The sequence below is a fragment of the Phoca vitulina genome, unplaced genomic scaffold (genome assembly GCF_004348235.1).
Source record: "Phoca vitulina isolate PV1807 unplaced genomic scaffold, GSC_HSeal_1.0 scaffold4, whole genome shotgun sequence".
In the NCBI taxonomy this organism is placed as follows: Eukaryota; Metazoa; Chordata; class Mammalia; order Carnivora; family Phocidae; genus Phoca; species Phoca vitulina.
Genome location: NW_022589707.1, coordinates 466,105 through 487,637, shown reverse-complemented (window position 1 = coordinate 487,637; position 21,533 = coordinate 466,105). Strand labels below are relative to the sequence as shown.

The 21,533-nt window shown below is 44.6% G+C and overlaps 1 protein-coding gene across 1 annotated transcript; it reads left to right on the top strand.

Moving 5' to 3' along the window:
- Positions 1-886: 886 nt before the first annotated feature.
- On the top strand, positions 887-16,489 carry ZNF212 (zinc finger protein 212). Its single transcript, XM_032401375.1, has 5 exons — positions 887-1,433; positions 10,099-10,488; positions 10,853-10,979; positions 13,366-13,455; positions 14,422-16,489. Exons 1-5 carry the CDS (start codon positions 1,410-1,412, stop codon positions 15,279-15,281), a joined length of 1,491 nt encoding a protein of 496 aa, XP_032257266.1. The 5' UTR covers positions 887-1,409; the 3' UTR covers positions 15,282-16,489.
- Positions 16,490-21,533: the final 5,044 nt, after the last annotated feature.

Here is a 21,533-nt window from a genome sequence, read left to right as displayed (position 1 = left end):
TTGGTTAGTGATAATGCTGTGAAAACTTTTGATCGGAGGATCAGGATTGAGTGTTGGGATGGAGAAGGGTGTTGGGCTGTAGGCAGAGTGGACGGGAAATGTCTCTCTGAGGAGATGCAGTCTGAACTGAGCCCTGCGTGCTAAGAAGGAGCCAGTCTGTTGATTTTTTTTTTTTTAAAGATTTTATTTATTTGACACAGAGAGACAGTAAGAGAGGGAACACAAGCAGGGGGAGTGGAAGAGGGAGAAGCAGGCTTCCCGCAGAGCAGGGAGCCCGATGCGGGGCTCGATCCCAGGACCCTGGGATCATGACCTGAGCCGAAGGCAGATGCTTAACGACTGAGCCACCCAGGTGCCCCCAGTCTGTTGATCTTAAGAGTTTAGTTCTCAGGGGAAGTGCTTCGGGACTGTAATTCAAAGTGGAAGTTCATTGCCTGTCTCTGTAGAGACCATGTGGTGCAAATTAGGCAAGTATGGTTGTAGTAGTGTTTTGTATTGGGTGATCAAATGGAAATGCAGCCATGCTTTCCAAATCAAAATTCCAAACTCATCATTTAACAGTAACATGTGGACTGGATTAAACATTTGAAATCAGGGCTATCTTGGATTTTCCAAGGCATGCGATTACCATTATTAACAGGATACAATGGGTTGGCCTGGGCACCTTGACCCCACACTGTTGATGTAGAAAGTGTATTTCCAGTTTCTTTCTTTCTTTCTTTTTTTTTAAGAGAGAGTGATAGAGTATGAGCAGGGGGAAGGGCAGAGGCAGGGGGAGAGGGAGAAGCAGGCCCCCCCACAGAGTGGGAAGCCCAATGTGGGGCTCCATCCCAGGACCCTGAGATCATGACCTGAGCCAAAGGCAGAAGCTTAACCAACTGAGCCACCCAGGAACCTCATGTATTTCTGGTTTCTAGAAAGCCACATAACAGATGAACAAATGGAACAAAACCACATGTCATTTGGCACCATATCTTTTTTCCCCAACTAAATTACATATTCTTCCCTCAGAGCAAAGTCTGACTTTTATACATTTTGAATCCCTCAAAGCACCTCGCCGAGTGCTAGGCACGAAGAAGACACACAAGGCCCACGTTTGCCTTACATTTTCAACCCGCGCTTGACTTGGAGGGAGCAAGCCCTTCTGCGGTCGCACACTCTGGCCCGAGCGCCGAGTGCCGAGCTGCTGTTCATCCTCCTGCCGCACGGCGGCGCCCTGGAAATCCCGTGCGGTGAGGACGAGCCGCTGGAGCCGCTCTTGGCGCGGGAGGGCCGAACTCCCACAATGCATCTTGTATCAACACGGCCCTGGTGGCGGCTCTCAGGAGGGGCAGGGGGCGCCCACCGGACCGGCACGCAGCACGAGGGGTATCAGGCGGGGCCTGGGTGTTGAGGGACGACTGGCGGCCATGGCGGAGTCGGCGCCTGCTCGGGTAAGGGTGCCCCCGGCACGGATCGCGAGCGCGTTCGGGATGGCGGAGCTCCTGGCCGGGGCGGGGCTTCGAGGTTGGGACTCCGGTGGGGCTGGGGGTCCCGGGGCTTCCCGGGCTGCTCCTAGCGAACACCGGCCTCCTCCCACGACCCCAGGGCTCTGCCTTCCCCCTCTCCGGCTCCTTCCCTGTCGGGCCGGAGCCCCGGCGCCACACACCGTTGCCGAGAAACTTCTCCGAGGCTTGTTTCGTGTTTTTTTGTTTTTGTTTTTGTTTTTTTAGTATTTTTGTTTTTTTGAGAGAGAGCGCGCGATAGAGCGCGCGCACGAGCTGGGGGAGGGGCAGAGGGAGAGATTTTTCTTTTTTTCTTCAGAGAGAGGAGAGCGAGCGAGCGAGCGCGGGGCGGGGGAGGGGCAGAGAGAGAGAGAGAGAGAGAATTTTTTTTTTTTTTTTTTAAGAGAGCGCGAGCCGGGGGCGGAGGGGCAGAGGGAGAGAGAATCCGTTTTTTTGTTTTGTTTTGTTTTTGAGAGCTCGAGCGGTGGGGGAGAGAATATTTTTTAAGAGCCCGCGGGGGGGTGGCGGGCAGAGGGAGAGAATCTTTTCTTTTTTTGAGAGAGCGGGGGTGGGGTGGGGTGGGGGGAGGGGCAGAGGGAGAGAGAAAATCTTAAGCAGGCTCCATGCCCATTAGGGAGCCGGAAGCCGGGCTCCAGCTCATGACCCTGAGATCATGACCAGAGCCGAAATCAAGAGTCAGTGGCTTAACTGACTGAGCCACCTAGCAGCTGGAAAATGTAAAGGATATACCAGGTAAAAGGAAAATTATCCTAAACGTAAAGTCTGAAAATGTAAGCAAGTATGATGATCCGTGGAAATGGGTAAATCTGAACAAATATTGACTGAATGAAACAGTAATGATCTTTTGTGAGGTTAAAAACAAAGGCAAATTAAAATACATGGCAGCATTGGTGTAAAGGTTAGGAAGAGATCAGAATTCATTTGTTTAAAGGGCTTTGTAAGTATACTTCCCGTAATATCTAGGATACTTGCTAAAAGACTAGAAATGGGCTGTAAAACTTACAAGTTAGAAGAGGAAATAGTAGAATAAGAAAAAAAATCACCTAAAGGAAGGCAAGAAAGACGAGCACCAAAAAGGCAAAAAATCAAGAAAAATAGATCAACAGTTACAATAAATGTAAATGGAGTAAATGTTCTAGTTAAAAAGCAGAAAGTTGTCATATTGTTTGTAAGAGATACAAAAGACAAAACTACAGAAATGGTTGAACATAAAAGATACGAAAACATACCCGACTAATCAAAAGAAAATTGGTTCAACTGTATTAATATTGCTAGAGATCGAGGCTACTACTACTTTTGTAATGGTAAGACTCAATTTATCAGCTTGATATTCTCATGTTTTACATGTAATTATATAGCCTCAAAACATATAAAACAAACTGACAACTACAAGGAAAACTGGCACGGTAGAAGACTAACAAAACCTTAAGTTTTTATCAAGCAGAAAAAAAAATTAGGGTGTAGTGCATCCGATAGAACTTTCTGAGATTATGGAAATAATCTGCTTTGCACTGTTCAATATAGTCACTAGAAACATATGGCTATTAAGTACTTGAAATGTAGGTAGTATGGCTGAAGAACTGAATTTTTAATTCAGTTTTAATTAATTTAGATTTAAATAGCCATGTGTTTCTAGTGGGCTTTTGGACAGCACAGATAGAGATTTCTTTAATCCATATATCTTGTCAAAACATAATATCAACGTGTAGGCATGCCTCAGTTTATTGAGCTTTGCTTTATTGCACTTCGTAGATGCTGTGGTTTCGTTCCTTTTGTTTCCCCCACAAATTGAAGGTTTGTGGCAACCCCGTGTCAAGTCTCTCAGCTGCCATTTTCCCAACAGTATTTGCTCATTTTGTGTCTCTCTGTCACAATTTGGTAATTCTCACAATATTTTAAACTCTTTCATTATTATTATATTTGTTATGGTGTTCTGTGATCAGTAATTATGCTTGCTAAAAACTCAGATGATGGTTAGCCTTTTCTTTCTTGCAATAAAGTATTTTTAAATTAAAGTATGTACTTTTTTTTTAGATACAATGCTATTGCTTACTTAATAAGCTATAGTAAATTTATATGCCCTGGGAAACCAAAAAATTCATTTTACATGCTTTATTATGATATTTGCTTTATTGTGGTGTTCTGGAACCAGATTTGCAATGTTTGTGAGGTATGCCTGTATAGAGAGATTAATGAAGAAAAAATGAAGAGAGCAAAAGAGCCTTTTATTTTTTTAATTTTTTAAAAGATTTTATTTATTTATTTGACAGAGAAAGACAGCGAGAGAGAGGGAACACAAGCAGTGGGAGAGGGAGAAGCAGGCTTCCCGCTGAGCAGGGAGCCCAGTGTGGGGCTCGATCCCAGGACCCCGGGATCATGACCTGAGCCGAAGGCAGTCACTTAACGACTGAGCCACCCAGGCGCCCCCAAAAGAGCCCTTTTAGAAATGAAAGTGTGTTCTGGCAGTTCACTGTAGGCTGGGACCGTAGGTAGGGCTGTTAAACTGAGTATCTCCGCGTGCTTTCTCCATATGGCTTGGGATTTTTCAGGTGTTTTCCAGAGCCTGCCTGCCTGATTTGTTCCACTTGACATGGAATGGAGCAGAGATAAACTGTTCCTGACAAACCCTTCTTGAATTGCAGATTCATAAGCAAAGTAGATGTTGTTGTCTTAAGCCACTAAATATTGGGATTATTTGTTGTGTAGTGATCAGTGGTTGGAACAGGTACCTAGGGAATATGTTAAAATATTGAAAGTTATTAAAAATACCTTGAAAAAGGAGTGGCAGACTGTGTATGGATACATTTATCTATGGATTTGATACAGACAAAATCTCTAAAGACATTTTTGTGAGACTTCTTTTTTTAAAGATGTTTTATTTATTTGAGAGAGACTGCACACATGCATACGTGGGGGGGAGGGGAGGGGAGCAGAGGGAGAGGGAGAAGCAGGCTTCCCTGTTGAGCAGGGAGCTTGAGTGGGGCTTGATCCCAGGATCCTGGGATCATGACTTGAGCCGAAGACAGAGCCACCCAGGTGCCCCTGTGAGACCTTTCAAGTGTGTAAAGAATATCAACATCCAGTATAGTCAAGATAATCCTATAAAACAAGGAAGTGGGACTTGTCTTACCAAATATCAGTAATTATTTTTTAAAAAGCTGTGGTTGTTAAAACTATAGTATTGGTAAGGCAATATGAAAAATACCCTCCAGAACAAGACTAGAGATGCCAGAGACAAATTGCTATGTATGAAAATTTGATTCATGACAGAGATAGCATTATAAATCTTTGGGTATATCGATGGATTTTTCATCATATAATATTAGATCTATTGATTTCCCGTATGAAAATTGAGCCCTGCACCACACACAAATATCAGTTCTAGTTGAGTTACTCAAATGTGAAAACAAAACTATGAGTGTTTAGAAGACAATATTGTGGGATATCGATATTTTTTTTTTCACCTGACACAGAAGTTCAAACCATAAAAGAATTCTGATGAAACTCAACTACATTAATTTTTTTATTACAAGATAATACAGTGAATTTTAAAAATGAGGCACAAATAAGGAGAAAATGTTTGCAACACGTATAGCATGGATAAAGATTAGTATCCAGAATTTTCAGAGAAATTCTGAGATAGAAAGTCAGATAACCCAAAAGATAAACGGATGAAAGACTTGAGCAGGTAGTTCACTGAAGGTATTTGAATGGCCAGTAAATATTTAAAAGATGCTTACCCTTATTAGTAATCAAGGGAAGTGTAGATGGAAACCATGATGACATATTTCAGACCTCCTGGAGGGACCAAATTTTAGTCTTACAGTAGCAAGTGTTGACATAGTTGGGAAACATCCAGAATACTTACATACTTCTGACAGGAGTGAAATTCATACAACCACTTAGAAAACATTTGGCATTATTTACTGAAGTTCAAGTTGTGTATATACCCTGTTAGCCAACAATTCCCTCCTAGGACTATACCCTCAGGAAACTTGCCCATGTCTACTAGGAGCCGTGCACAGTCCTGTTCGTTGTAACTCTACTTGTAATGTCAAAGATGGGGACATAATAATGGAATGGAAAAGGAAATTGTGGTATTGTCACAGCAGAATATTATGCAGAAGTGAAAATTAATTATAGCCATCTGCAACAGCAGGATAGTCTCAGTTGTGGAATAAGGATTCTATTTATATAAAGTCCTAAGATAGGCAAAACTGAAGAACACGTATTGTTTTGGGAGAAAAGCATTTGGTGAAAATGTGAAAAAGACAGTTACTAGTGAAAAATCAAATTCAGGATAGTAGTTACTTTAGGGAGTTGTACAGAGGACTTCAGAGGCAATATTTGTATAACTGAGTGGTAGTTAATGGAGATTTGTGGCCATTACCTTACACATCTTATGTATTAAGTTTTTGTTTTCTTTTTTAACTATTCAATGTTAGAAAGTCATGGTATCTCAGAGTTGGAAGGGACTTTAAATATTATCCAGTCCACCTTAGTCAGATACCACTTTATAATGTTACTTATTTTGTATTTTACTCCAGCAGATTGAAGGTTTCTTAGCAACAGGGACCGTGTCTTATACTTAACGGTGACAGGTTTCAGACTGTAGTGGCAGGCCCATTGTAGGATACTTGATCTGACAGTATGAGAGAATGTCCAAGCGGGACTGCCCCAGAAAAATCCAGAAGTGTGGGGAATGTAAGTGTACTTTTTGTATTTCTCACTGCCATCAGGGATACTATTAAATATGGGATTTATGTAAAAAAATTACAAAAAAATACATGTTTATTGAAGAAGTCAAGCAAGCAATAGTTTACAAGGAAAGATTAAAATCTCTCCCTCTCATCTCCCTGAGGTAAGTCATGTTAACAGTTTAGTTTGGTGAATATCTTTCCAGACCTTTCTGTGGGCTGAAACAAACATATATGTTTTCTCTTCTTCAGGAAAGTGGGATCATAATAAATATATTTCCCTAAAAGTTGGATTTTTAACCAGCATGGTATGATGAAAACTCTTCCAAACCATACATACAGGTCATTATTTTTAAAGGTAGTATAGTGTCGTTTTTGGTTGTGCCATAATTTATTCCTTTATGAATAGACCTCGAGATTATTTCCAAGTTTTGACTTTTCCAAAGAATATTACCAGTAATCATTTTTGTATGGATGTCAGTAAATAATGCCTTTTTTTTTTTTTTCTGAAGATTTTATTTATTGGGGCGCCTGGGTGGCTCAGTCCTTAAGCATCTGCCTTCGGCTCAGGTCATGATCCCAGGGTCCTGGGATCGAGCCCCGCATCGGGCTCCCTGCTCCGCGGGAAGCCTGCTTCTCCCTCTCCCACTCCCCTGCTTGTGTTCCCTCTCTCGCTGTGTCTCCCTCTGTCAAATAAATAAATAAAATCTTAAAAAAATTAAAAAAAAAAAGATTTTATTTATTTATTTGACAGAGAGACCGCGAGAGAGGGAACACAAGCAGGGGGAGTAGGAGAGGGAGAAGCAGGCTCCCTGCTGAGCAGGGAGCCCAATGTTGGGCTCGATCCCAGGACCTCAGTACCACGACCCGAGCCGAAGGCAGACGCCCAACGACTGAGCCACCCAAGCACCCCAGTGCCATTTGTTTTTGTAAGATAGATTCCCGGAAGTGGGATTGCTAGGTGAAAGGATTGTTAGTGACTTTTATGAGATTTCCTTCCATAAAGTTTGTAATATTTTTCATTCCTTCAGGGAATGTTAATGAAAATGCCAGTTTTATATCCTACTCACCTCTGAATGTAGTTCCTTATCCCTCTTGTTCAAGTGTGCCAGCCTGGTGGGTGAAAAGTGGTTTTCCTGGGTTGTATTTGCACTCCTAACTGCTTCTTGACCACTTGCATTTCTGCTCTCATAATTACTTACAGTTTACAGTTTTATTTAGGGTTATTTTTTTCTTTCCATTTCATACTTTGTTTATAAATATCCTCTCCCCGTTTGTTTTTTTACGTTTAGTTTATGGCATTTTTCATGGCAGCTAACATTTTCTTCTATCTTGATACTCTAAGTCGTGCTTACTGAGATAATTTACATACAATAAAATTCACTCTTCAGGCATACAGTTGAGTGGGTTTTGATAAATGTGCAGCCATCATCATAATACCAAAATATAGAATATTTCCATCATCCCAGAAAGTGTTCCTTTGCATTCACTCTCCTTCCCCCACCCCCAGACCCTGGTAACCACTGATCTGTTTGTTTGTTTTAAAGATTTTATTTACTCATTTGAGAGAGAGAGACAGAGCACTAATGGGGAGAGGCAGAAACAGACTCTCAGCCGAGATGGGAGCCTGACATGGGGCTTGATCCCAGGACCCTGGGAGCATGACCTGAGCCCAAGGCAGACACTTAACCATCTGAGCCACCCAGGCACCCCTACTGATCTGTTTTCTGTCCCTATAGTTTTGCCTTTCCTGAATGTCATGTAAATGGAATAGAGTAGGTGACATTTTGTGTCTGGCTTCTTTCACATAGCATAGTCATTTTGAGATCTATATTGTTAGGTGTATCAATAATTTGTTCCCTTTTTATTGCTAATGTGTGCTTAACACATTAATTATTAATACATTAATAATGTAACAGTATTTTGTTGTATGGTGTATTAGTACCCTAAGGCTGCTGTAACAAAATATTACAAATTGAGGGGCTTACACACCAGAAGTGTACTGTCTTACAGTTCTAGAGGCTGGAAGTCTGAAATCAAGGTGTCCACAGACTTGATGCCTTTTAGGGCCAGATGCCTTCTTAGGGCCACGACGGAGAATCTGTTCCAGGCTTCTCTTACAGCTTCTGATGGCCCCACACATTTTCTTGGCTTGTGGCAACAAAACTCCGACCTCTGCCTCTGTTGTCACGTAGTTGTCTTCTCCCTGTGTCTTCACATCGTCTTCCCTAAGTGCACGTCTGTCTGTGTCCAGATCTCTCCCCTATTTTATAAGGACATCAAATCATATTTGATTAGAGCCCATCTGATGACCTCATTTAACTTGATGACCTCTAAAGATTCTTCCTTCAAGATAAGATCACAATCCGAGGTACTGGGGCTTGGGACTTCAACATATCTTTTTGTGGAAATAAAATTCAACCCATAACAGGTGGATGGACCTTGGTTTATTGATTCACCAGTTGATGGACATTTGAATTGTTTCCATCTCAATAGGTAGTTCAAAACAGAAGAAGCAGCTTTATTTAACACCTCTTTTCTTAGCTTTTTGCTTAGTGCTCAGATCCTGACCCACCTTCCTTTGCTAAGCAAGCAACAAAATGCTGGGCCACAGAAAGGCGGGAGGAGGCTCCACAAAGCTAGAGATGAGCAACTGAAAGTGAAAAGCAGAACATGGGATGAAAGGAGCCTGCCCAACAGTCTGATGTTCTGTTTTGTTTCATTCGTATTTGTTTTTAATGTAAAAGAAAAATTTACATTAAACTTTTATTTAAATCTTTTTTAGGGGGGACAGTTAAGCTTTAAACCCACATGTTCGTTAATGAACTGAATTGAGTCACTGGAGTAGGTCATGGCCAAGCTTACGGGTTCATTTCTTTGCCAATTGGGTTCGTTTTGTCCCGTTTCTCCAGACACTAAGTCCTGGCCCTAGCAGTTCTTTCAAAGCTCTTTCCTCTCTCTGTCTATTCTTGTGGGTAGAGAAGCAGCCTTGAAGAAAGTGTATGCCATAGAAAAGAACATGAAGCTTTGGGGCTTGAGGACTGAAATGAACATGCAGTGGTACATTGGGGTCAGAGGGAGCGGTGGGGAGACTCCCCACATGTTGGCTTTAGTAATGTTGAGCTTCAGCTGTAGTGATTTTCCTCCTTAGGGACAGATCATAAAAATAAACTGTGTAAGGAAACTGTCAGTAGGCTTCGTCAGATCACGTCAGTAAACACTTATGAAGGATTTAGTTGGGGATGCCTGAGTGGCTCAGTCGGTTAGGTGTTTGCCTTCAGCTCAGGTCATGATCCTAGGGTCCTGGGATCGAGTCCCGAGTAGGCTCCCTGCTTGGTGGGGAGCCTGGTGCTCTCTCTGCCTGCCCCTCCCCCTGCTTGTGCTCTCTCTTTCTCTCTGACAAATACATAAAATCTTTAAAAAAGAAAAAAGGATTTAGTTGGTGTTACTCACTGTACCAGCTGCTTGGGTGCAAAGGTAAATGAGTTGAGCCCTATAGGTCCTGCTGAGGAATTGTGTCTTTGTTGGTCTTAGAGAATATGTCAAGTGTGAAGTGCAGGTAATAAGACATTATGTACAATATGATTTCAACTTTGTGGAAAACAGATAAGTTAAAATATTTAAAAAAAGGCTTAAGATAAATATACCAAAATTCTGACAGCTTATTTCTGAATGGTGGTATTTTACATAACTTTTTCTTTCTACTTTTCAGTACTTTCTTACTATAATGTACGTGTATAATTTGCAGTATCAGAATATAAAAGAGCATGCTTTAAAAAAAAAAAGGGTAGAAACTAGGTAGCTCTAAGCACGCTTGGACCCACTAGACCCATTGTTTTCTTTACTTGATGTTTGGAAATGACACCGACTGACCCTGTGTCTGATTCTTCATTCAGCACAGGAGGAAACGCCGCTCCACACCTTTGACTTGCTCCACACCACCCCCACAAGCAACAGAGAAAAGCTCTTATTTGCAGACCACGGAGCTCTCACTCTGGACCGTGGTGGCCGCCATTCAGGCCGTGGAGAAAAAGATGGAGTCCCAGGCTGCCCGGCTACAGAGCCTGGAGGGGCGGACAGGGACGGCCGAGAAGAAGCTGGCCGACTGCGAGAAGACGGCCGTGGAGTTCGGGAACCAGCTGGAGGGCAAGTGGGCCGTGCTGGGGACCCTGCTGCAGGAGTATGGGCTGCTGCAGAGGCGGCTGGAGAACATGGAGAACCTGCTGAGAAACAGCAACTTCTGGGTCCTGAGGCTGCCCCCGGGCAGCAATGGAGAGGTTCCCAAGGTAGTCCCCTTGGGGATTAAGAGTTAGCCTACTGCACCTGGGTGGCTCAGTTGATTAAGCATTTGCCTTCAGCTTAAGTTATGATCCCGGAGTTCCGGGATCGAGTCCCACATTGGGCTCCCTGCTCAGCAGGGAGTCTGCTTCTCTCTCTGCCCTTCACCCTGCTCGTGCTCTCTCTCGCTCACTCTCTCTCAAATAAATAAAAATCTTAAAAAAAAAAATATGGTCACCTGTGAGCAACCTCTTTAGAAAAAAAAAAGCCTAAATGGGGAGCCCTCCCCTTTATTATTTAAGATTGTAAGTTGCTGGCTTTTCTTTTGTGGCTAGACGGGAGGCACTCATTGTACGATATTTGTGATTTCAGGTATCCAGGTCATTTGAAAATGATGGAGTCTGTTTCTCAGAGCAGGAGTGGGAAAATCTGGAGGACTGGCAGAAGGAGCTCTACAGAAATGTGATGAAGAGCAACTATGAGACTCTGGTCTCTCTGAGTAAGTAGTACTTTTCCCCCGAGAATTCTCTTTCAGACATCTTTACATCCCTGGCCAAGTAGCGTGTGACTCAGACTACACTTGGCTTTGGCTCCTCTGTTGGTCTGGGCTGGGTTGAGAAATGGGAGTCTCCAAAAAAAAGAGAGAGAGGGAAACAAAACGTAAGAGACTCTTAATGATAGAAAACACACTGAGGGTTGAGGGAGGGAGATGGGTGGGGAGTATGGGCTAGATATGTGATGGGCATTAAGGAGGGCACTTGTTGTGATGAGCAGTGGGTATTATATGTAAGGGATGAATCACTAAATTCTACTCCTGAAAACAATATATATATATATTTTTAAGATTTTATTTATTTATTTGACAGAGACAGCGAGAGAAAGACAGTGAGAGAGGGAACACAAGCAGGGGGGGTGGGAGAGGGAGAAGCAGGCTTCCCAGCGAGCAGGGAGCCCGATGCGGGGCTCGATCCCAGGACCCTGGGATCATGACCTGAGCCGAAGGCAGACACTTAACGACTGAGCCACCCAGGCGCCCCTACTCCTGAAAACAATATTACAGTATATATGAACTAACTAGAATTTAAATAAAAATTTGAAAAATAAGAGAAATGGGAGTCTTTAGGTCCTCAATTCATGAAGACTTTTGGAAAGGTCTTGGTGTTGTGTGTTTTGTATTCTCTGTGGTCACATAGTTCTTGATAATATTTACTAATAGAAAAGATGTTATCATTATAGTGTAACGTATATTGTAGTGTAATGTGACCAAGATTCCTTATGCTGTTTTTAATACTTAAAACTGTTTTTTTTAATTAATTAATTAATTTATTAAGATTTTATTTATTTATTTGTCAGAGACAGCACAAGCAGGGAGAGAGGCAGGCAGAGGGAGAAGCAGGCTCCTCGCTGAGCAAGGAGCTCCATTGTGGGACTCGATCCCAGGACCCTGGGATCATGACCTGAGCCGAAGGCAGACGCTTAACCCACTGAGCCATCTAGGCGTCCCAGTACTTAAAACTGTTTGACAAGAGGGGCGCCTGGGTGGCTCAGTTGTTAAGCGACTGCCTTCGGCTCAGGTCATGATCTCAGGGCCCTGGGATCGAGCCCCACATTGGGCTAGCTCTGTGGGAAGCCTGCTTCTCTCTCCCCCACTCCCCCTGCTTGTGTTCCCTCTCTCGCTGTCTCTCTCTCTCTCTCTCTGTCAAATAAATAAATTAAATCTTTAAAGAACAAAAGACAAAAAAAAAAATGACAAGAAATCCTTTGTTACCTGAGATGAGGCAGGCAGCCCAGGTTAACCAAAAAATTTTTCTTGGCCTTAGCTGGAATTACATTCAGTCCCTGTGAGCTCAGTGTCTATTTTGTGTTAATCAGAAGTGCTGCTTAATAGATACACATTTTTATATATAAAATACTAGCTTATTAGTAAGTAGATTTTGGTAGACAAAATCTTTTTTTTTTTTTTTAAGATTTTATTTATGTATTTATTGGAGAGAGTGATCATGGGGAGGAACAGAAGAGAGAGACAAGCAGAGTGCGCAGAGCCTGATGTGGGGCTCGACCCCACGACCCTGAGACCATGACCTGAGCCAAAACCAAGAGTCAGTCACTCAACTGACTGAGCCACCCAGGCGCCTCCGATAAAATCTTTTATTTGTTTTATTTATTTATTTTTTTTAAAGATTTTATTTATTTGACAGAGACACAGCAAGAGAGGGAACATAAGCAGGGGGAGTGGGAGAGGGAGAAGCAGGCTTCCCGCCGAGCAGGGAGCCCGATGCGGGGCTCGATCCCAGGACCCTGGGATCATGACCTGAGCTGAAGGCAGACGCTTAACTACTGAGCCACCCAGGCGCCCCCTAAAATCTTTTAAAACTGAGGTCCATGGAGAAGTGTCCAAAAGGCCAGTGTGACTAGAGCAGAGAGGGAAATAGCAGAAGGGTCGGGGGGTTGTGTGACCTGAGCCGAGTTCTGTGCTCTGCTAATGGCTGTTTCCTTCTCTGTCCCAGCTGGGGATAATGGTGCACCCCTCACCTTGCAGCGTGTCAGTGTGGATGAAATTCGATACGCTGAAAGGAAGCAGCACTTGAGACCATGTACAAGTGAGGGCAGGGTGGTGGCTGGGGAGCCTGACTGCTGGAGCCACAGTGACTAATGAAGGAGCGTTGAAGGCAGCAGCTGACTGAATAGATTTTTCGAATTGGCTCTAATTTTCTAGTGGTCCCAAGCTGCCACTGGCGGGAAAGTGGGAAGAACAGTGGCCTTTTAATCTTTGGAACTTTTAATATCAACCCTCTGACATTGGTCACCTTGTTCATTGGCAACTGACCAGTGTGCAGTGAGCTTTTACTATCTCCTGGGCTCACACTGTGCCTATTCCAACCCAGAGGTCCTTGGCCAGACAGAAGGAGAAGCGGAATTGGGTGCAGGGATGCTGGGTGACTTGGAGGAGGAAGGCCCTGGTGATGTCCACCCAGGTGAGTGGATCCAGAATATTCCATCCTTCTCTCCACTCCTTGCAGCCTATAATGAGCTTTCCCACTGCTAAACTGCCAAACACTGATTATCAGCAACCTCATCTGGTGTTATTTATTTTAGATTTCTCTATGATTTTCATTAGTTCACCTAACATATATGTGTCTCCATTTATTACCACTGTGGAGTCCTTAAGTGTTGTGACATATCCTACTTCATGTCTGTGCTACTGTACAGAGTAGAATGGCTCAAGTGAAAACCTGCTGGAGATTGAGGACAGGGTTGGTCACATCTTAGGAGTGAAGTTGTCTGGGTGAGAGGCAGGCAGAGCATTTATAAGCCAGGTATTGGGGGAATGTGCAGGAAGACTGGGGCTGGATACGTGAACATTTAAGCTTTAGGCTTAAGGGTGGTTGGGTTTTTTTTTTAATTGTTCACATTTATTATTTTAAACTCTTTAGTTATAGTATAATTTGCCATTTGTTTTTAAAGATTTTTTAATTTATTCATCCGAGACAAAGAGATACAGAGAGAGAACATGAGCAGGGGGAGCAGCAGAGGGAGGGGGAGAAGCAGGCTCCCCGCTGAGCAGGGAGCCTGATGCGGAGCTCGATCCCAGGACCCTGGGATCATGACCTGAGCAGAAGGCAGATGCCCAACCATCCGAGCCACCCAGGCGCCCCAATTTGCCATTTTGTACAGGAATTGAATACAAATTTATGGACAAGCTTAGAGAACTATCATTTATAACATTGTTCTAGAAAAATAATCTATTCAGATTTCTCTACCTGAATATGTGTTTAGTTTTTCAGGTCTTAGAACCCAGACTCCTTCTCCAGGGTGTCCTAATGCCCTTATCCTGGGGTGCTTTGATTTGAGTTCTTCTGAAATTCACAGATGTTTGTTTAGCTCTGAAGAAACCAAAAGTGCTAGAATGTGATCTTTTTTGGTCTTCTCTTTCTCGGCAGCCGAAGGGGTTATGATCAAGCAGGAGATCCAGTACGCTCAGGAAGGCTCTGCAGATCTTCCTGGAGAGTTCTCAGGCATTGCCGAAGAGCAGGCTTTCCTGAGCCCAGAGCATACTGAACTCTGGGATGGTCAGGGTGGTTCTGTCCTCTTGGATTCAGGCCCCAGGGACACTAATCTGGAGGATCCCATTGAGGGCAGTAGAGACCCTAGCAGCGGCAGAATTCTGAGCTGCCCCCCAAAGCAGAAACCTAGTAGGCAGGGGCAGCTGGGTCAGGAATGTGGGCAGGGCCTAAAGCTGAAAAGGGACACTTCTGGCCCATATGGATGTTCCGAGTGCGAGATCAGCTTCCACTATAAGCAGCAGCTAGCTGCGCATCTGCAGACCCACTCAGGGTGGGGGACTTACACAGCCTCGGAGCCAGAGGAGAGCCTTAGACCCAGGCCACAACTTAAGCCCCAGTCCAAGAGGGCAAAGATGCATCAGTGTGACGTGTGCATGAGAAGCTTCAGCTGCAGGGTGAGCCTGGTAACCCACCAGCGCTGCCACTTGCAGGAGGGGCCCAGTGCTGGCCACTGTGTCCAGGAGAGGTTCTCGCCCAATAGCCTGGTTGCTCTGCCCGGCCACATCCCTTGGAGGAAAAGCCGGAGTTCGCTCATCTGTGGTTACTGTGGCAAGAGCTTCAGCCATCCCTCTGACCTGGTGCGGCACCAGCGCATCCACACGGGTGAGCGGCCCTACAGCTGCTCGGAGTGTGAGAAGAGCTTTGTCCAGAAGCAGCACCTTCTGCAGCATCAGAAGATCCACCAGCGGGAGCGGGGCCTGGCCCTGGAGCCGGGAAGGCCCAACGGCCTGCTTTAAGGGTGCCAGCCCCTTGTCCGTCTTGGTGGGGGGCAGAAGGGGCTGGCATTGGTCCCCCCGAAGAGACACTGTGCAGAGTCAGGGACTGACTGCTTCCTGAGGAGAGTCACTTTGATTTGCCTTCCCTTGGCCAAGCACCGGGCCAAGCCCAGAGGCTGTGAAAACTATGGAAGAGGAGGAGTCCGGGGCCACTCCTCTCCCTGCTGTTTCTACCCTGCTGTGGAGCTTGTTGTTTCTGGCACCTTCAAGTCTCTGGTTTTCCCATCAGGGCTGATATTCATGGGCTGGGGTTGGCTCTCTGACCCTGCAGGGACTGGTGGCTGGTTCCAGGTCCTGTCCCAGCATTTCAGGTCTTCCCATGAGGTTGGGTCGGGCCAGGGGAGCGAGCAGGTATGTGGAAGAGTTCTGGGACTCCTAACCCGGTCTTTCCTCTTCTTTTGTAGTCTCTTTGTTAAAAACAAGTCGAAGAAATAATTTAAATGACTGCTTACCCTGTTCCGAGGAAACTTTTTTGGAATTAGATTTTAGTTGACTTAAAAAATTACAGTCTGACGCTTGTTTTTTTTAAATTTCCAGCATTGTAGAAGTTGTTCCTAACACGGGGACTGGGCCTACCCTCTACGAGGGATTTGTTTATGGGGCTCTTTTAGCCCATCCACGCTTAGTTAGGTCAGAGATCGGGGGCAGATTGCTGAGCTCCTCCTTGTGGGGGTCCTTGCTCACATGGGGCTAACTGAGTCCAGAGGAGCAAGAGGAGGGGAGTGGGAAGACCTCAAAACCCCTGCTGAGAACGAAGAATGCTGTGTTGGAGCCGAGAGCGTGTTGCTGCTGCTCGGGAATCCAGGTTTCTCACCATAATCCTCCTCCTCTTCCAACGTGGTCCTCGCTGGGTTCTGCCGCCGCCCAGGGTAGAAGACTGCTTTGTTACTTATGGTTGTCTGACTTGTTCCAGTGGGTATTGGAGTTTGTTCTTATTACACCAGTTGTTTCTTGAGATTGTGTAGATTACACATTTTTCAAATTAGTTCTGGGATTGACTGTTCCAGAGGGGATGGAGAAAAAGCACAAAAATGCTTTGTTTCTCAGGAGTGTTGAATGCCTGCCCCACTGTTGTTTGGGGAGATGGGAGTGGGCTCCTGGGTCCTATGTGAATGTCCCCTTTGATGATTTACAGTTGCTTAGAATAAAACTTGCTACTAGCAAAAAAAAAAGCTCATGTTGGATATTTTTCTCCCTTTGTCAAGATTACCAAGGTGGAGAAGGTGGCTGACGGGGAGCAGTAACAGAAGCCTGAAGTCCCAGCCTGACCTGCATTTTTACTTAAATTTAGGACAGATGAGCAGAGGGCATGTATGAGAGTATTCCTGGGACCCTGTGTGTGGTGGTCGAGGGCTGCAGGCAGTCTGGGTGTTGGTCGTTGGAGATGGTGGGAAGATAGGGCAGGTAAGCTATGGTAGGTGCACCGGGGACTACTGAGTAGCACTTAGGGATATTGGCTTAGAGAAGCATATAATGCTGAGTGGGAAAATACAAGAGATTGAATGAGATCTATGTCAGTACTATTTATGTACATTAAAAATGCACATATACAAAACAAAACATTTGGCGAGAACATGTAGAAACCCAAAGTTACACCTTTAAGGCATTAGAGTTGCGTGTGAGGGAGCAGTGAGTGGGATACGGGAATAAAAAGGATTAATAAAATAAACAGATAAAAATAAACTTGGGTCGCTGTAATGTATCGATTGTCTTGGTGTAGCAACTGAACATGGAAGTCATAGGGCAGGCGCCCTGCTCAGCTGAGGTGTTCGGCTTCACCAGATGTAGGAAAACCTAAGGAGCTAATCTAAATTCCTTCTACAGTCTCCTACCCTCAGTCTTTTGCACCATAGATTCCCCTGTACCCCATCCTTGATTATTTTTACGTCCCAACTGAGTAGTACACGTATATATATGTGTGTATGTATGTATTTAGAGAGCATGTGTGGGGGGAAGGCGTGAGGAAGAGGGAGAAGGAATCTCAAGCAAACACCGTGCCGAGTGTGGAGCCCGACATAGGGCTCATCTCACGACCTGAGCCAAAACCAAGAGCAGGATGCCCAACTGACTGAGCCACGCAGGCACCCCCCCAGTTGAGTGTTACAATGTGACCAGTCTGTCTTGCATTGTGGGGAGAAAAACGAAATACAGGGTAGGATTCTGGTTCTCTGGCAATGTTGTTTTCTTTGAGGCAGGAGAATAATTGAATTAGGCAATTGGACCATAGTAATAATGGCTAATAATTACTGAGCACTCAATGTGTGAGACACTCTTTTTAAAATGAACTTAATCCTCACATAACCCTATGTGGTGGGTATGATTATACTCCGTTTTACACATAAGATATGGGAAGCATGCTGAGAGGTGAAGTAGCAGGTGCAGGTAGCTGGGACCCCAGGCCATCTTGCTTCAGATCCCGCACACTTGACCATGGATGCTGTTGCTTCTGGTTGACCGCAATCAGGCACTTTGGGTCCAGGCTGGATTCTGAGTCCTTGTTACCCAGAGTGTGGACCCTGTGCCAGCAGCATCGGCATATCTTGGGAGCTTGGTGGAAATGCAGACTCAGACCCACTGATTTTTTTTAAAAGATTTTACTCAAGAGAGAGCAGAGTGTGCGTCAGTGAGAGAGAGCAGGAGCAGCGGGGAGAGGCAGAGGAAGAAGCGGACTCCCCACCAAGCTGGGAGCCCAACGTGGGGCTCGACCCCAGGACCATGACCTGAGCTGAAGGCAGATGCTTAACCACCTGAGCCACCCAGGTGCCCCAGAATCGAGATTTTAACTAGATCTTCAGGTCAGTCTCTGTACCCAGAAATACCTTCTTGAGAGAGAACAAACTATCAACCTCTTGCCTGCTTCAGCTGTCCATCAAAAGCCAGCTCTGCTAGGTGCTGTGAAGGAAACAGGAAATGGAGCTATGTGAAGGACAGGGATGATCAAATTAGAAAGATTAAATCAACACATGAGGAAGAATTCAATGCCAAACATCAGTGACTCTAATCTCTGCTTCTTCCTGTTCCTACAGGTAGGGTCCTGATCATTGCCCACCTAAACTCCAATAACCTAACTGCTCTCCTACCCTTAACCACATCCTTTTTGCTAGCAGAGTTAATGTCCTGGCATATGAATTGGACATGGGCTTTCCTCCAAGCCTTACAAGGATGTGACTGGCTACTGGTAAAGAGCAAGCTTTTTATTTTATTTATTTATATTTATTTTAAAGATTTTATTCGACAGACGCAGTGAGAGAGGGAACACAAGCAGGGGGAGTGGGAGAGGGGAGAAGCAGGCTTCCCGCGGAGCAAGGAGCCTGATGCGGGGCTCGATCCCAGGACCCTGGGACCATGACCTGAGCCGAAGGCAGACGCTTAACGACTGAGCCACCCAGGCGCCCCTGAGCAAGCTTTTTAGTATAGAACTTACACTTTGACAAACCTAACCTGCTCCGAATTTCTTCACCTTTCACTCTCTAAATTATCTGTGCTGCTGCCACGTTGGGCTTCCTGCTCTTTAGTGAATAAGCCATGCTTTCCATTTTCCAGGAACTCCCTTCTCTGTGAGCCAAATTCTATTTTTCACTGCTCAGTTTATAAACGCCCTTTTGTGAAAGCTTCCCTCATTTGTCTTTTTTATTCAACAAATTATCAAACACCTGATACCTAGGCACTGTTTGTTTTTTATTTTATTTAAAGATTTTATTTATTTATTTGACAGACACAGTAAGAGAGGGAACAGAAGCAGGGGGAGTGGGAGAGGGAGAAGCAGGCTTCCCGCTGAGCAGGGATCCTGATGCAGGGCTCGATCCCAGGACCCTGAAATCATGACCTGAGCAAACACTTAACAACTGAGCCACCCAGGCAGCACCCTAGGCACTGTTTTAAATACTTGGGATACATAGGTGTACAAAACAGATCTTTGCCCTAGTTGAATTTATATTCTATCAAAATCTGTTTCTTCCCTGTGCTGCACGTTTGCATAACCCTTTCCCAGACTAGTGGAAGATTCCATTCTGTTTGAGTGTGTGTGCACTCACAAGTATCTGAGTAGCCCCCACGTGCAAGGTCTACGGAGGAGTACATGGTTAAATCCGAGATCTTCCTCTTGGGTTTACAGGCTGTTAAGGGAATCTAATACAATTAGAAAATTACATGTCCCAAGTGAGGCTAAACAGGTCGAAATTCAGAGAACAATTAAATTTAATTGTGAGGTGTTGGGGAAGACTATGAGAGGTGACTTTTGAACTGGACCTTTAAGGATGGGAAGGATGGGAAGAAGGACATTGTAGTTGGAGCAACAAGAGCAAGAGAGGAGACGTGGGGCATATACAAATAATTCATTTGATTTGGCTGGAGGATAGGATGCAAGAAGGGGCGTAGTGGGGGATGTGGTTGGAAAGATAGATTGGGATCAGGCTAAGGAGTTTGCGTTTTATTGAGTTAGTAATGGGGAGCTGAGTTTGAGCAGAAGGGGGGATGGGGGATGTTAGGAGGTTTCTGAGTGAGACCAACAAGAGCCAATGAGTACTTGATTGGGTGCAGCTGCAGTGGGAAGAGAGCCACGGACAAGGATGGATGGACAAGACCGCCAAGGCAGAATCAACAGGATGTGATGCTGTTTGAACAGGGACCAGACTCCACAGCTCTGCGCACTGGGGCTTTGCACATAGATGCTCACCTTATTTGTTGAATGAACATGTATAATGGGTATTCACAGAATAGGGAGCTCAGGATTGTCTGAACTAGGAAAAGCTCCATGGAGGAAGAGGGACTTGGTTATACTTCTGGTCTTCCTCTGCTAAGACTTCCCTTCCTAATGCTTTATAATTCTGGGTGGGTCCACTTTCTAATCTAAATTACATGCCTGGAAATTGGTTGGAGGGGTGTCCTAGGCATTCTTTCTTTGAGCTGCCCCTGTCTCTTGGCTGAGAATGTGCTGGTGGGGACACTAGTGCTTTAGTATTTTGATCCCACTTGAGTGACCCTAGGTGGTGTTTTTTTGACCCTGAACTTCTAATGATACCACCTTCTGCAGGAGAGGCTTGATGATGGGCTGTTTCAGTGACCTGCACCTTGGTGGAGTCACTCCTATTCCTCCAGGGTCTGCGCCTCCACTTTGGAAATCCAGTGTCAGCTCACCGAGAGGTATTCAGGCTCAGGAGGTCTTATCCGAAAAAGAGCAAACACAGGAAACATTAATAAATAAGGATGCAGGTAATTGTAGTTTATATTCGAGCTATACCAGGCTGGTCTGCTCAGCAAACCACATCGTGGTGTAAAGGTTTTGTGCTTTTTGTTTAAAATATAAAATCAGAGCATGGGAATGGGAGGCAGCTGTAGGAACCTGATGAACACAGTGTTTCTCAGTGTGATCACCATGCCAGTAGAATCAGCATCACCTGGGAACTAGTTAGAAATGCAAATTCTGGCCACTGCCACCCCCTCCAGCCTCAGACCTGGACACTCTGATACAGGGGCCCTGCAGTCTGTGTTGTAACCAGCACACCAGGGGAGCATGATGCACACTCAAGTCTGAGTACCACTGACTTACAAAAACTGTCTAAAAAATCTAAGACAGCTGTCAAAAATTAGAGCACTCCCTCTGAATAGAGCTTGTTAAATACTAATGTTTTCCTCCTCTCCAGTCCATTTTCCAGACTCTTTGCAATGGGCATTAAATCTTATAAGCTCACAACTTAACCAGTATTTTATAATCCTTAATATTTTGGTCTGATCGACCCCCCAGAGATCCTAAGGATGCTCTTAATGCTTTCAGCACACATTTGCAAGTTATTAGGTTGGGTTATTTTCAATAAAGATCTCCACAGTGAATGATGCTATATATTGATTGTATTTCTTAAAGTAAACTTCCTAAGCTTGCCCTAAAGACTAGGGTGCACCTTACTTGGAGAAGGTATCAGTTTATTATATGTCATTTGACCACGCTTTTGCTTGCATCAAATATATGGGCTAATAATTTTCTTCCCTTCCTCCAAAAAGAGAAAATACTAAAAAGGAGAAACTGCAGAATAATTTCTCCTGGGAAGAGTTTGTAGGCTCTAGGCTCTTAAGACTAGGATGAACAGAAATGCAGAAAAGATAGAAGATAAAACTTAGCACGTTGTACTTTATATTCAGTGGTTAACTCTGGTTTTCCAAAGTAAGGCTCTTGGGTTACAGATGAGGAAGTTGGGTCCCAGCTTGAGTGGTTTATTC